The sequence below is a fragment of the Physella acuta genome, unplaced genomic scaffold, assembly GCF_028476545.2.
Source record: "Physella acuta isolate Inbredline_101_S28 unplaced genomic scaffold, ASM2847654v3 ptg001206l, whole genome shotgun sequence".
Taxonomy (NCBI): Eukaryota; Metazoa; Mollusca; class Gastropoda; family Physidae; genus Physella; species Physella acuta.
In genome coordinates this window covers 78,349-93,504 of record NW_026732723.1, presented here as the reverse complement: position 1 = coordinate 93,504, position 15,156 = coordinate 78,349, and the positions used below count along the sequence as shown (strand labels likewise).

The following is a 15,156-nucleotide window of genomic DNA, read 5'->3' as shown; positions in this document are numbered from 1 at the left end:
CTGACAAACCTTAGCTGTCACTACAATGGCAAGGGACGTTACTCACTAAATAACACGCTGTGTCCAGTCTGCATTACATTTCCTTGAGATGAAACATTGTGTTAAGGAGAATGGGGAATTCTAGAATAAAAACCCAGGCCAGTGTCTTAACCTCATAAACATTTCCTCACCTGACCTACTTTCAGACCAGAACTCGGTCAAGTGTGTCATACAATAGCATGGTACTTTAATATCATGCGACAATGTCAATACAGCACACTGTTTTGTCAGGATTCTTTGATTCTTTAATACAACACACTGTATGAGAATGACTTGGGCCCTTTGACTAAAGTACGTGACTAATAATATCTGAAGTACAAACAGGAGTATTTAACAACAGGATCCTCTGGTGCAGAAAAATATTTTTACACTTCTATAAAGTACTAGGCCTACAACTTGTATTTAGGCTACCTTACAATAGAGTGGAACTTCAGTGAATGTTTGGTTTTGTTTGATTTGATTTTACATTTTTAAGACATGACCAATTAACATATAGATTACATTTTGACTGAGGAGACGATATTTAACGAAGATTTCACTCAGTAAACAAAAACATTGATGGTATGGGATTGTGTACACGGTCTAGAGGCGACGGTCAATAAAAGACGGAATTGGGGCGACGGTCTGAAAGAGGGAAAGACAAACTTAACTGGAAAATAAAATAAATACTTATGGGAGAAAGACGGGGAAAATATAATTGTACTAATATACTTTATTAAACTAATAGCGATTATCAGAGTTTGATCTCATAGTATGACTGAGATATGAAGTCAACTAGCTCTTGGCTTCATTCTGATACAGTATGACTGAAATATAAAGTCAATTATCTCACAGTATGACTGAAATCCGAATTTCAGAATTACATTCGACCCCCCCCCCCTCTCGAAGAAAGTCTAACGCCCCCCACCCCCGAACGAAATGAAATGTGTATAGAAAATATATACTTTTTTAACAGTGTCCGCGGTAAATTTTAGTTTCCCCCCCCCCCCCCCCAAAAAAAAATATATTTCAAGACGGCCAGGTAGAATACAGCTGGACAGCTGTCGTGCACTGGGTGATGTAAACATCCGTCTACCTGTCCCACGTGACCAAGACAATGCCAATGCTAAGGTCATCGTCCCCATTGTTGTGACACGGGCTAGACAAGAGGGGGACACACGGTGTGGTTCAGGTGTGTTTCCTTGTCTACCTACATAAGCTCACCTGGTGGACTAGTCTGCTTGTTCTGGATAGACTGGAACTAGATCACTGGACATATCACACAGGTAGGGTTTTAATTTACCTGAACATTTATTTCAGGCTAGTTTACAGTTCCTGTTGCATTCGTGTGTTCTAAGAGGTGTGAGAGGTTGTGGACTGGCCCCACGGTCGCCGGAAATAATCCGGTCTGCCGGAAATAATCCGGTCTGCCGGAAATAATCCGGTGGGCCGCCAAGAAAGGTAATCATGAGGATAACTAAGAAATGGTCGCCCTTTATTTTTTACTCTGGCCGTTAATTGTGATTACTGCTCGAACTTATTGATTAACATTTAGAAAATCTCATTAGGTTAATTTAAATGATACTGGTTAATAGTTTGTAGGTACGAAATCTATTGGTAAATATAGTATAATTAGCATACATGCTTCTAATCTCAACGATAAATATAGTGTACGTGCGAATTATTTCAAGTGTACATCGGTGAGGCAAGTGTACATAGCAATCTTTTGCTGTTTGATCCCCATACATCAAAGTTAGGTTTAAAGAATTCTAGATACCAATTGACCCCGTGACCTTAAATCCTAGCGTACCAACATTTAGCATAATTTAAATTATGCCGCCAGTTTTGTTCTCTGTTTGAACGTGTTCAAAGATGGCTACGGTGTGTGGGGGCGGTGTGTGGGGGCGGTGTGTGGGGGCGGTGGGCGGGTGTTGTCCTTGTGGGTCGTTTTTTAGCCTTACAACACGAATGGTTCCCAGAAAGAAGCGCAACGGAAAAGAGCGCAACGGAAAAAAGCGCAAAACAAAAAGCGCAACGGAAATAAGCGCACACGGAAAAAATCGCAAAGAGAAAAAAGCGCACACGGAAAAAAGCGCAAAGAGAAAAAAGCGCAAAGAGAAAAAAGCGCAAAAAGAAAAAACCGCACACAGAAAAAAGCGCCAACAGAAAAAACCGCACACGGAGAAAAGCGCAAAGAGAAAAAAGCGCACACGGAAAAAAGCGCAAAGAGAAAAAAGCGCAAAGAGAAAAAAGCGCAAAAAGAAAAAAGCGCACACAGAAAAAAGCGCAAACAGAAAAAAGCGCAAACGGAAAAAAGCGCAAACAGAAAAAAGCGCAAACGGAAAAAAGCGCAAACAGAAAAAAGCGCACACAGAAAAAAGCGCAAACGGAAAAAAGCGCAAACGGAAAAAAGCGCAAACGGAAAAAAGCGCAAACGGAAAAAAGCGCAAACAGAAAAAAGCGCACACAGAAAAAAACGCAAACAGAGAAAAGCGCAAACGGAAAAAAGCGCAAACAGAAAAAAGCGCACACAGAAAAAAGCGCAAACAGAAAAATGCGCAACCAGAAAAAACAATGAAAAATGTGCAAAAGAGAAATTTAGCACAAATACCTATATCGACTAGATGACACATTTATACATGACTGTTAGGGCTGCTGTGAGAGTGTCGTGTTTGATCACGTGATTTACTACCATCTAAAGCGTACCACTACCATGTTCATTCCCCTCACCACGATACAGGCGATAATCGCTTTACACAATGCCTATTATTTTCTTGGTCAATAATTATTCAACTACTATTCTCGTATAAATAAACATAAAACTATCCTTGATATCGACATTACACGAAGTATCTCTCACATTCTCCCTAGTCCGAACTACCTAGCTTGCATACCATAACTACCCGTTCCTATGGCAAAACTTCATTCTCTTTCATCCGCGTCATTAAACATGCATTCGTCATATTTCTCGCAACGACATTCATTCGCACCAAAATACCTGATAAAACACACATCATAACAACGATTTATTTACCATTATTTCATTATGACGCACCCACCTACCTACCTACCAACCTACCTACCTACCTCCCTCCCTCCCAACACCTCCCTCCCTCCCTCCCTGACTGCCTGACTACCTACCTGCCTGCCTGCCTGCCAGCTTGCCTACCTACCTACCTGCCTACCTACCTGCCTACCTACCTACCTACTTACCTGCCTACCAACCTGCCTGCCCGCCTGCCTGCCTACCTACCTGCCTACATGCCTACCCACCTATCTAATTACCTCATATATATATATATATATATATATATATATATATATATATATATATATATATATATATATATATATATATATATATATATATATATATATATATATATATATATATGGGTAGGTGGGTAAGTGGGTGGGTAGGTAGGTTGTTAGGTGGGTATGTGGGTAGATGTGTGGGTGGGTAGTTAGGTAGGTGGTTTGGTGTTTGTGTAAATGATATAGATTATGCACATTTCCATTTTGCTAGCTTAGTAACAGTGTTACAAAACTCGAAATTTCAAACTGGTTTGGCGTAAGGTTAGTTCATTGATCCTGTTGAGCCCTACATTACATAGTTAATCAGTTTAACAATGTAGATACCATTGGAGTAGGTGTAAGTCAAAGCCTGATGTTATTATAAAACTTCATCTCTCTTTGTTTCTTTATAAAAAGGTTTTGGAAGGTTTTTTAAGGTTTTTTACTGAAAGGTTTACCGGACGAATGCAAAATGATATAAACAACCATAGATCTTCTGTTATATAGGCTACATGCAGTGTTTCTTCCAGACTTTTTTCTCCGGGGCTAAGGGGGGGGGGGGGGTGAAGGGGATTTTCGGGGGGGTCAACATTTTCGGGGGGGGGGGGGCGGACACTAGTAAAAGTGTATGTTTACATGTTTTCATTACCCTTCAAACAATAGTCTATTTTAGTTATATTGAGATTAAAGAATGTAAATATATAGTACACACAATTCTGTAGAATAGGAACGATTGGGAGGGAAGTGACATATAGCGCAAGAAATTTAGAGGTTAGGTAGGGTATAATAAATGGTGGGGTTAGGAAAGTTAGGGGGTCCATTCTCTAACAGGCAGTCTATGTCTCCTTCGTACTTTCGTGTTGGTTTTTGTCGAACCTGTCCTCACCTCACATCACAACAGTTGGGTGACGCTTACCGTGTAATGTTAAAATAAATAGCATGTAATTGAATTAGTTCGAAGTGAGTTTTCATACAAGCCCAACGCACTAATTAAGATTGTCGCAAAATGTAACATATATGTAACATATGTCAATGATGTCAATGAATTTTCATTAAAAAAGTACAGTTTACGAGACTAACGAACTTCGCAATTCCTTTTTCGGTGGGTAGGTGGGTAAGTGGGTAGGCGGGTAGGTGGGTAAGTGGGTAGGTGGGTAAGTGGGTAGGTGGGTAGGTGGGTAAGTGGGTAGGTGGGTAGGTAGTAGGTAGGTAGGTAAGTGCGTCATGATGTGAAATAATATTAAATACATAATTGTTATTTTGGTGCGAATGAATGTTGTTGCGAGAGATATGAGAGATATGACGAATGCATGTTAGATGACGCGGATGAAAGAGAGTGAAGTTTTGCCATAGGAACGGGTAGTTATGGTATGCAAGCTAGGTAGTTCGGACTAGGGAGAATGTGAGAGATACTTCGTGTAATGTCGATATCAAGGATAGTTTTATGTTTATTTATACGAGAATAGTAGTTGAATAATTATTGACCAAGAAAATAATAGGCATTGTGTAAAGCGATTATCGCCTGTATCGTGGTGAGGGGAATGAACATGGTAGTGGTACGCTTTAGATGGTAGTAAATCACGTGATCAAACACGACACTCTCACAGCAGCCCTAACAGTCATGTATAAATGTGTCATCTAGTCGATATAGGTATTTGTGCTAAATTTCTCTTTTGCACATTTTTCGTTGTTTTTTCTGGTTGCGCATTTTTCTGTTTGCGCTTTTTTCCGTTTGCGCTTTTTTCTGTGTGCGCTTTATTCTGTTTCTGCTTTTTTCCGTTTGCGCTTTTTTCTGTTTGCGCTTTTTTCTGTGTGCGCTTTTTTCTGTTTGCGCTTTTTTCCGTTTGCGCTTTTTTTCGTTTGCGCTTTTTTCCGTTTGCGCTTTTTTCCGTTTGCGATTTTTTCTGTGTGCGCTTTTTTCTGTTTGCGCTTTTTTCCGTTTGCGCTTTTTTCTGTTTGCGCTTTTTTCCGTTTGCGCTTTTTTCTTTTTGCGCTTTTTTCTGTTTGCGCTTTTTTCTTTTTGCGCTTTTTTCTCTTTGCGCTTTTTTCTCTTTGCGCTTTTTTCCGTGTGCGCTTTTTTCTCTTTGCGCTTTTTTCCGTGTGCGCTTTTTTCTGTTTGCGCTTTTTTCTGTGTGCGTTTTTTTTTCTTTTTTGAGCTTTTTTCTCTTTGCGCTTTTTTCTCTTTGCGCTTTTTTCCGTGTGCGCTTTTTTCTCTTTGCGCTTTTTTCCGTGTGCGCTTATTTCCGTTGCGCTTTTTGTTTTGCGCTTTTTTCCGTTGCGCTTTTTTCCGTTGCGGTTCTTTCCGGCCACCAACACGAATATAGATATCGTCACGTTTGGTGATAAACAACAGCTATTCATTACAAGGGAGGTAAACATGAAAGTAAAACGATTATTTCCCCTTAAAATTTAAATTATTTATATTTTAAAGGTTCAACTAAAATATATGAATTATAGCATCATATATTGCTGACGAAAGAAATAATAAATGTACTTGAAAATAGACTTTTTTTGTAATTGCTTTGTTTTTCAGTTCAGTGAAAATTAAAGATAGATTAGGTTAGATTATATAAAAATATTTCATTTCTCAAGTAACTAGCCAGGCTTTACAGTAGCTAGATAACAACACCAGCCTCGCATAATTTAGATGATAAACCTCCAGGATTTGAACCTTCCACCCCTCAACAACCCTCTATAGACTCCCCTCCCGGATTTGAACCTTCCACCCCTAAACAACTCCCTATAGATTTAAATCCTCAACTCACTGACTGAGATTCCTACAATGAATGTATGCATTGAACAAATATTTGGCTTAAATTTATTTTCCGTTCTTATTTTCTATTTGATTTAGTTAAATATTGGCATCAAATCACTAACTAAAACATATTCATTAAGCTAATTGGTTGATTACCGTCACGGCCTGGTAATAATCGTGAGTTCTGCTACATGCCAGGTTTAAATGGGTACCGCTTGACATGCGTGACGTCATATTGATAGTTAGATGTTGTACATGTTGCCAGATAGTAGCAATCAATTTTAGGGAGCATATGTCGTCACGATGACGCGTAGATGTATGCTGGAGAATACAGATCACTTGTGGGGAGGGGGGGGGGGGGAGTCATGTGACGTCATACTGATGCTTAAGGTTTTGTAAGAGTGCCGAAGAATGCCGATGAATTATGAGTCACGTGACTCATTTAACGTCACATGGATTCTATTGAAAACTTTATTCAGATGACGTCACACTGATGTCATGGACTACTTATTTTATATGACGTCACACTGAAGCTGTAATTTTTGCAGGTTTGCCTGGAAATGGCGATCGATGTCGGAGGGCTCGTCTCTATTGTCGTCTTCTACCTCATCATTCTCGTCATCGGGGTGTGGGCGGGGAGGAAGACGGGGTTCAGGACCAAGAACATGAGGACTGATGACGTCATGTTGGCGAATCGCTCGATTGGTTTGTTCGTGGGCACGTTTACAATGACAGGTAAAGATAGGGATGTGGGTGATGGGAGGGTGGGGGTGGGGGGCTACAGGCACACGAGTAAGTTGGAGGTAGGGGGGTTGGACAGCGAGGAAGAGGCAGTGAGGTAAGAGGTAGGGAGGCTGGATAGGGAGGCTGGAATAAGACAGGTTGGTGAAGATAGTTGGTACGTACAGTTTGTTGGCCGGTAGGTTTGAGCAGGTTTGAAAGACAGTTTGTATCAAGTAGGTTGCGATAGAGTGGTTGGGCAGGTAAGCTGAAAAGTTTTCGAGGGCTTAGGCATTTCAAACTGGCCGTTTAGGCAGATATTTTGGGTCTGTAGGAGGTTAGATTGTACCATATAAATGTATGTATGTATGTATGTGTGTACACACAATTCATTTATCCTGGTTTCAGCCACTTGGGTGGGTGGTGGTTACATCAACGGCACCACGGAAGTTGTGGCACTGAGTGGGGGGCTGGTCTGGTGCCAGGCGCCGGTAGGATACGCCCTGAGTCTTGTCTTCGGTGAGCAATGATATAGTCTCTACTCCGTCATGATATATTCTCTACTCTATCATGATATATTCTCTACTCTGTCATGATATATTCTCTACTCTGTCATGATATATTCTCTACTCTGTCATGATATATTCTCTACTCTGTCATGATATATTCTCTACTCTGTCATGATATATTCTCTACTCTATCATGATATATTCTCTACTCTGTCATGATATATTCTCTACTCTGTCATGATATATTCTCTACTCTGTCATGATATATTCTCTACTCTGTCATGATATATTCTCTACTCTGTCATGATATATTCTCTACTCTGTCATGATATATTCTCTACTCTGTCATGATATATTCTCTACTCTGTCATGACATTGTTTACTACACCAAATACGGTAGTCACTCTGTCAGCATCTCACACCTCCCACCCTCGAGTTATTTACTAAATCACGTTGGCCTACGGTATAACTTAAACATCTATTCCGACAGGCGGACTTTTTTTCGCTGAAAAGTTGCGGAGTTCCGGGTTTACAACGATGTTGGACCCCTTCCACTGGAAATACGGAGACCTGATGAATTGTCTGCTCTACATCCCAGCACTCAGTGGGGACGTCTTCTGGTCGGCCGCCATCTTGACGGCTTTGGGTAGTTATTTCTTGTCATTTTTTTACGGGATTTAGCACCATCTACTTGCCATTTTCAAAACTCTGCACATACATTTTTACTATTTTTATCTTTCTTTCTAAACAACTATGCGAGAAACTGAAATTGCAATGAAGATTATTATCTTTTCATCACAAAACTGTAAGTAATTCGGATTTAGGACTCGATCATTATCTCTGTGAATACAAAGTCAGCTTTGTCCAGCGTGTACCCTTTGGTTTTCACTTAAACTTAAACCTAAACCTTAACTCTTTTACTAAGGGGCGTCGCTACGTGTGATACTTGACCTTAACCTTGAGCTCGCCATCATTGTGTCGGCGGCCATTGCTTGCCTCTACACGCTGATTGGTGGACTCTACTCGGTGGCATACACTGACGTCATACAGCTCATTTGCATGTTTGTGGGGCTGGTAAGCCTATGTTCGCTAACAAATTAACCTAACTAAATCATGCATAGATCTTATAGAATGCATTAGATCAAAACGGTTCAGCTATAAGAAAGCGATTTCTCACAAACTTTTGTTCTCATTATTTTGAGTATTGTATAAATTTAATTTAATTTAGCCAAATTATAATTATTGATAAGATGAGATTTACAGTGACCACATTAAAGCACCCATATAATATTTTAGATAGTTCGGCACATCAAAAAATATACTGTCTTCTAATGACGTGACTAAGCTCTTTCATTTACGCACACGCGTACACACACACACACAGACACACAGACACACACACACATTCACTTGCTTGTAGAATCGTAATACCTTGACCTTCATGACGTAATAAACACTTCGATCTTGTGCTCGTGTTGACAGTGGCTGTGTGTGCCGTTTGTACTCACGCACGAGTCCGTGTCTCCCGTCACGGCCAACAGCACACAGCTCTGGCTAGGGACGCTAACACCCGACCACGCGGCCAACTACATCGACCTCGGTCTGCTGCTCATCTTTGGCGGGATCCCTTGGCAAGTAGGTGAGCTCGCTCAATGTGTCGTCTGTCTGACTGTAGGTCAGCACATTGTGTTGTCTGCTTCTTGTTGTCTGCTTCTTGTTGGTAAGGTCATACACCGTGCTGTCTGATTCTTGCTCGTAAACTCATCCAGTTTGTTGCCTCCTATATTATATGCTTTGTACAGGACGTGATGTTTCTAAATCTAACTGGATTTTCCCATATCTAGCCAGCTCTATGTATATCTAGATTGTTAGACAGCTGGCTTGATCGAGATCTAGCTGGCATTAGGTGTATTAAAGGTTCAACGACTTCACTGAAAGTTGTTGAAAACCATGCCCTCAGACCAAAATGCTACAGTAAAGCTGACCTCTAAAGTAAAGCTGACCCTAAAGTAAAGCTGACCTCTAAAGTAAACCTGACCCCTAAAGTAAAGCTGACCTCTAAAGAAAGTCTGACCCTAAAGAAAACCTGACCCTAAAGTAAACCGTCTCTATCGTCAGGTATACTGGCAGAGGGCGCTGTCAGCCAGGACTGCTGGCATTGCCCGGGGGTTAAGTTTTCTGGGAGCTGTGGGCTGTCTTGTGATGGCCGTCCCCTCCGTCATCATGGGGGCGGTAGCTGCGACAACAGGTATGTGAGACAACATCATCACCATCTTACTCTAAATCTTCATGCTGGTGGGGGGGGGGGGTCTTCTTATCTTACTGGGTGTAAGACAACATCGTCACCATCTTACTCGAATTCTTCCTGCTGGGGGGGGGGGGAATCTTCTCATCATACTGGGATTCATCTTACCCTCGTTGGGCTGTTTTTAATCCATGGTGGAATTATTATTATCCCTGTGTTTCTCCGTATACTTGCTGAGATGTCTACTTCTCCGGGCGCTTGGTCAGAACAGACAAACGCTCGGCTATCCATCATGATTGATTACTGTACGATGAAATTAATGCTAAAATAGAAATAGAAAACTTTTACAGATCTGTAAATCAACATTTTAGTTTAAGCACGTATTGATGTCTCTGTGACCTTTCCATGTAAAAGGATTCTGTGTTCAGCAAAATGCCCAACTGCCTTCACTAGCCCAGATAGCCGTCTTACTTAAGTCTTCCGTTGTTTCCTCGTCTAGTCAACGTTAAACTTTATTGACATTGCAAGTAACAAGTTCACCAAACTGCTATCTTGTAGACTGGAACTCGACTGGCTACGGCCGTGTGCAGATCTCTGACTACGACCGGCCGCTGGTGCTACCTCTGGTGATGAAACACCTGTGTCCACCTGCCGTGTCCTACATCGGTCTTGGTGCCATTTCTGCTGCCGTCATGTCGTCCACAGACTCCTCTGTGCTGTCGTCTAGCAGCATGTTCGCCAGGAATGTTGTAGGGGTCATCTACTCAAGGACACACGGGAGGAAGGTGAGTTATGTACACAGTTCTAGTACACACAGAGTTCTAGTACACACACGGGAGAAAGATGAGTTGTGTACACAGTTCTAGTACAAACACAGAAGAAAGATGAGTTGTGTACACAGTTCTAGTACACAACACAATACACACACAGTTCTAGTACACACACGGGAGAAAGGCGAGTTGTGTACACAGTTCTAGCACATACCCGGGATAAAGGTTAGTTGTGTACACAGTTCTAGTACACAACACAAAATACACAGAGTTCTAGTACACACACGGGAGAAAGCTGAGTTATGTACATAGGTCTAGAACACACACAGAAGAAAGATGAGTTGTGTATACTGGTCTAGCACACACCCGGGATAAAGGTGAGTTGTGTACACAGTTCTAGTACACACACGGGAGAAAGATGAGTTGTGTACACAGTTCTAGTACACAACACAAAACACACAGAGTTCTAGTACACACGGGAGAAAGGTAAACTGTGTACTAAGTCTATTAAAACTACAATACAACCTGGTGAGATGTGTACAAACTATTCTAAGTACAACCACCATTTTGAAACAGTGTTTCTTCCAGACTTTTTTCTCCGGGGGTGCACTTGAAATCTTCGGGGGGGGGGGGTGGTAAACTTTCTTCGGGGGGGGGGGGGGCGGACACTGTTAAAAGTATATATTTTCTATATAAATTATATAAATTTCATTTCGTTCGGGGGGGCGGTAAAAATGCCAGATGCCTGGAAAAAACTCTGTTTTGAAAACACAACTATTGGTGAAAGTAGCACCTCTTTCAACAATTGAACATTCTGGAAACATAATATCGGCCCTCGTCTTTTCAGATCTCCGAGTCGGCCCAGATATGGATCATGAGGGTGGCCCAAATCGTCATCACGGCCATGGCTTGTGTCATGGCCATTTCCGTCGAGTCCATCTATGGCCTGTGGATCTTGTGCTCAGATTTTGTCTACGTCATCTTGTTCCCCCAGCTGCTATGTGTCATGTACCTCAAGGGGACTAACTCCTACGGTTCTTTCTTAGCTTTCTTCAGTGGTCTCATCTTGAGGCTGCTCGGGGGAGATAACTCACTTCACATTCCGGCTGTTATTCACTACCCCTGGTAAGATTTTGAAATCTATATTTTTCACACGAGGCAGATTGCAGAGAAAATAACAGAGAGAGAGAGAGAGAAAGAGAAAGCCTGTTGATGAACTAGTTATCTGCTACCAAAAGGATACCAACATAAAACGTCACCCAATTTACAATCCCTTCCTAAAGATATGGAGCATCATAGTCGTGAGGAAGCTCACTATTTTTAACTCAGACCTGAGTATTCTTAGCTCTAGTTGGTACCTGATTCTTTTTTTTATTTTATTATTATTATTTCAGTTTATTTATTTACAACAAAACAACTTTATTACTTTTACCTAAACGTTGTTGATATTTAACCATCACCTGACTTCAATTGTCCTCAAATGTTTCTTCTTCACTTTCTTTATCTTTGCTGTGTTTTTTATAGGCTGCACTATTTCTGCTTTTCTTTGGTTCTCTAACTTGCGCTTATTGTTTGCCTCCATTCTCTGTCTCCGAAGCTGTTTTTCTTTATCTTTTTCTGTCTTCAATTGTTCCTGTATGTCCTTTAACCTGAGTTCCATTTTCTGTTCCCATGTCGTTTTCATAGCTTTCACCTGTTTAATGACAGAGGATCTCTGGGTTCTAACTTCTTTCCACATACGACCTGATTTTGGTTTTCCTCTAGGAATTTCATGGAAGATTTTTTTAACTGGGTCTGTTTCTGTTTTGTTATTAGACAGCTCATCGCCTGTTCCATGCTTCTCCATCATTGTTTTCAATTATTTTGCTGGTACCTGATTCGATCAGGGAAAAGTAATAGTAACAGGACATAACACCGAACGCAAATAATTATTTTTTTCATTATAAATAATTATACCTAGAAGGATAATTTACACGTTTTTTAAATTGGCTTAACTTTAAGGAAAAACTTCACCTTACACTTGTCGTTTTCTCAACTTTTATTTTAAAAATTTGTATAATTTGCAATGAATTCTTATAAGCGTTAAACGGTAAATAATTAAAACTAAATGTTTTAAATATTTGTATTTCTACTAGGTACGACGCGACAACAAATACCCAGTTATTCCCCTTTAGGACTCTCTCCATGCTTGTCTCCCTGTTTACTCTGATTATCTTCTCCTACCTGGCTGAGTACTTGTTCACACGATGCCACGCCCCACTCACCTGGGACTTGTACAGGTGTTTCCAGGTAAGTTCTAGCTAGGCCGTTTGAAAAGGGAGGTAGATTAATAGATGAATCATATTTGTAGGAATGTGTATATTATATTTGTAGGAATGTGTATATCAAATTTGCGGGATTGTGTATATCACATTAGTCGGCATGCGTGTATCACAACAAGGGGAAATGTGTATATAACATTTGTGGGAATGTGTATATCACGTATAAAGTGTTGATTTGCATGTGTTAAAATGCAATAGTGACAAAAACTCAACACTGGACAACACATACGACAAGTTGAGCAGAAAAGAGGATTTAACCATACGTTTCTAATATTTTTTTCTAAGTCGTACCGACATATGGTTTATGATACTGTTGCTTAAAGCATTTGTTTTATTCAGGCTAAAATGTAGGGTTATTTTAAGTATAGAATTGGGATTGATGTCGTTTCCTAGAGAAATGTTTTTTTTTTAATCTGTAGGTTTATCTTATTCTAAATTTAACTTTTACTACCAGCTTAAATTTTATGAACTTTAAATATTTTTCGCTGCATTTGAATACTTTACATGTGATCGTAGTTTTAAAATATCAACACGATGCTGATGTTTACCAACAAATTACTCCCCGAGAGAGGTGTGGGAATAATAGCATCAGTCACGGCGCGTGTTGAATGTGTGGTCACCGTCTTTCAAACACACGTACATACACATACATTCATACACATTTATACATACTGTACATACATACACATACATACACGCACACTAGTAATAAAATAAACAGACTTACATTCATACAAAGACTAATAAGTATTCGACTTACACACACCGATAAAACACACACGAATCACAATTTCAACTGTTTTATTTTAATATATATTTAATTCTAAACTTGACACATTTTTAAAAATATATTTAATTCTAAACTTGACAAATTTTTTCCCAGCCACCATCACCACTTGCCAAGTCTAACACCAAACTTGTCAGCCTAACGTGTGACGAAGGTACCGGAAGTTACGTCAGACATCGCCTTACAGTACATGGTGAACATAACCTGGGGTATTTGTCAGACGACAGAATTACAAGCACAAAGTTGTGATAAGTGACTTACAGATAAAAATACTAAATGCTAGTCCCCAACATTTTATATCCAACATATTCTTCATTAATTCTATTATTATTTGTTGCATATTTGTTGAGTTTATTTTTACGGATTGTGGATGAAACATCAGTTATGTTCCTTAAAATATGCAGCTAGTCATTTTTTTTCTGTAAGGCGTATGAAAGACAATAAATGTTTTATAGATAAAATATTGTGGTTCTTTGTACAATTAAAAAAACACCATGATATTTACATTTTATTACATTTTTTTTATGTTGGTTGCTTGTATAAATTGCAATTGGTATTTTATTATAGAAAGTCGACAAGAGGAATAAGTTTAGATTTATTTAAGAAGGGAAGCAATCTTGATTTAGTTTGCTGAATTTTTTATAATCACAGTTATCCCTCTTCTCTAGTAAATCTGATTTACCCTTCTTCTCTAATGATGTGAATCATTTAAAATGTGAACTAGAATTTTTATTGCAACTTTTTCCTATTTCTGAGTTTTACGCCCGTTTTGTTTACCATAAACATGGCTAGAAGTTCGGCTGTCCTGACGATACCATTTCGTCACACTGTCGTCCGTTCAGTTCACGTCTGCCAACACTGTCGGCGTTTAAATGGTTTAACGTTTTTTTTTTAAAGCAACAACAAATCGCGTTATAAAAGTCTGTTTTTGTAATTTGAGATAAGAAAGTTTGTCTCCGATAGTTTGTCTGTGCTGTTTCAATAGGCCACACAGATTTAGTTTATAAGGGAATTTTTTATGATTAATTAGAACTTATATGCGTGATAATTCTACTTACTATTGTTACATTTAATTATGATTTCTGGAAGAAGTGTTTGGTAAATAAATGTATCTAGCAGAGGCGGTGTCCAGTGAAATAGGTAGAGATGTCCAAACGACCGAAGTAGAGGTGTCTATATAAATAATGTAGAGGTTTTTATACGCCAAATGTAGAGTTTTATTGTGACAATTGTAGAGGTGTTCATGTGAAACTTATAAATTTGTTCATATAACCCATATAGATGCAGAGGAGTAGCGACCCCTCCCGGCGCTGAAGACAAATTTCAATGTGGCACCCCCCCCCCCCCATATATTTTTATATATATAATTCAAAATAGCAGCTAAAATGAGTTTATTTTGGTGCCCCTAGGGGCGGCGCCCGGGGACATATGTACCCCCCCCCCGGTCGCTACGCCTCTGTATAGAGGTGTTTACATGACATAATTAGATGTGTTAATATGACTGTTATAAATGTCTTCGTATGACCCATAAAGAGGTGTTCAAATGACATATATAGAGGTGTACATGTAACACTGTGGAGGTGTCCATGTAACATGTCATGAGGTGCCCACGTAACATGTCATGAGGTGCCCACGTAACATGTCATGAGGTGCCCACGTGACATGTCATGAGGTGCCCACGTGACATGTCATGAGGTGCCCACGTAACATGTCATGAGGTGCCCACGTAACATGTCA

The 15,156-nt window shown here is 39.9% G+C and overlaps 1 protein-coding gene across 1 annotated transcript; it reads left to right on the top strand.

Moving 5' to 3' along the window:
• The first annotated feature begins 1,202 nt into the window (after positions 1-1,202).
• LOC131957102 (high-affinity choline transporter 1-like) lies at positions 1,203-13,784 on the top strand. The gene is made up of 11 exons (XM_059321804.1): positions 1,203-1,304; positions 6,616-6,802; positions 7,196-7,306; positions 7,787-7,942; positions 8,222-8,370; positions 8,779-8,931; positions 9,415-9,544; positions 10,100-10,326; positions 11,159-11,436; positions 12,447-12,600; positions 13,516-13,784. The coding sequence occupies exons 2-11, from the start codon at positions 6,628-6,630 to the stop codon at positions 13,666-13,668; spliced, it is 1,686 nt and encodes a 561-aa protein (XP_059177787.1). The 5' UTR covers positions 1,203-1,304; positions 6,616-6,627; the 3' UTR covers positions 13,669-13,784.
• The last annotated feature ends 1,372 nt before the right edge of the window (positions 13,785-15,156 follow it).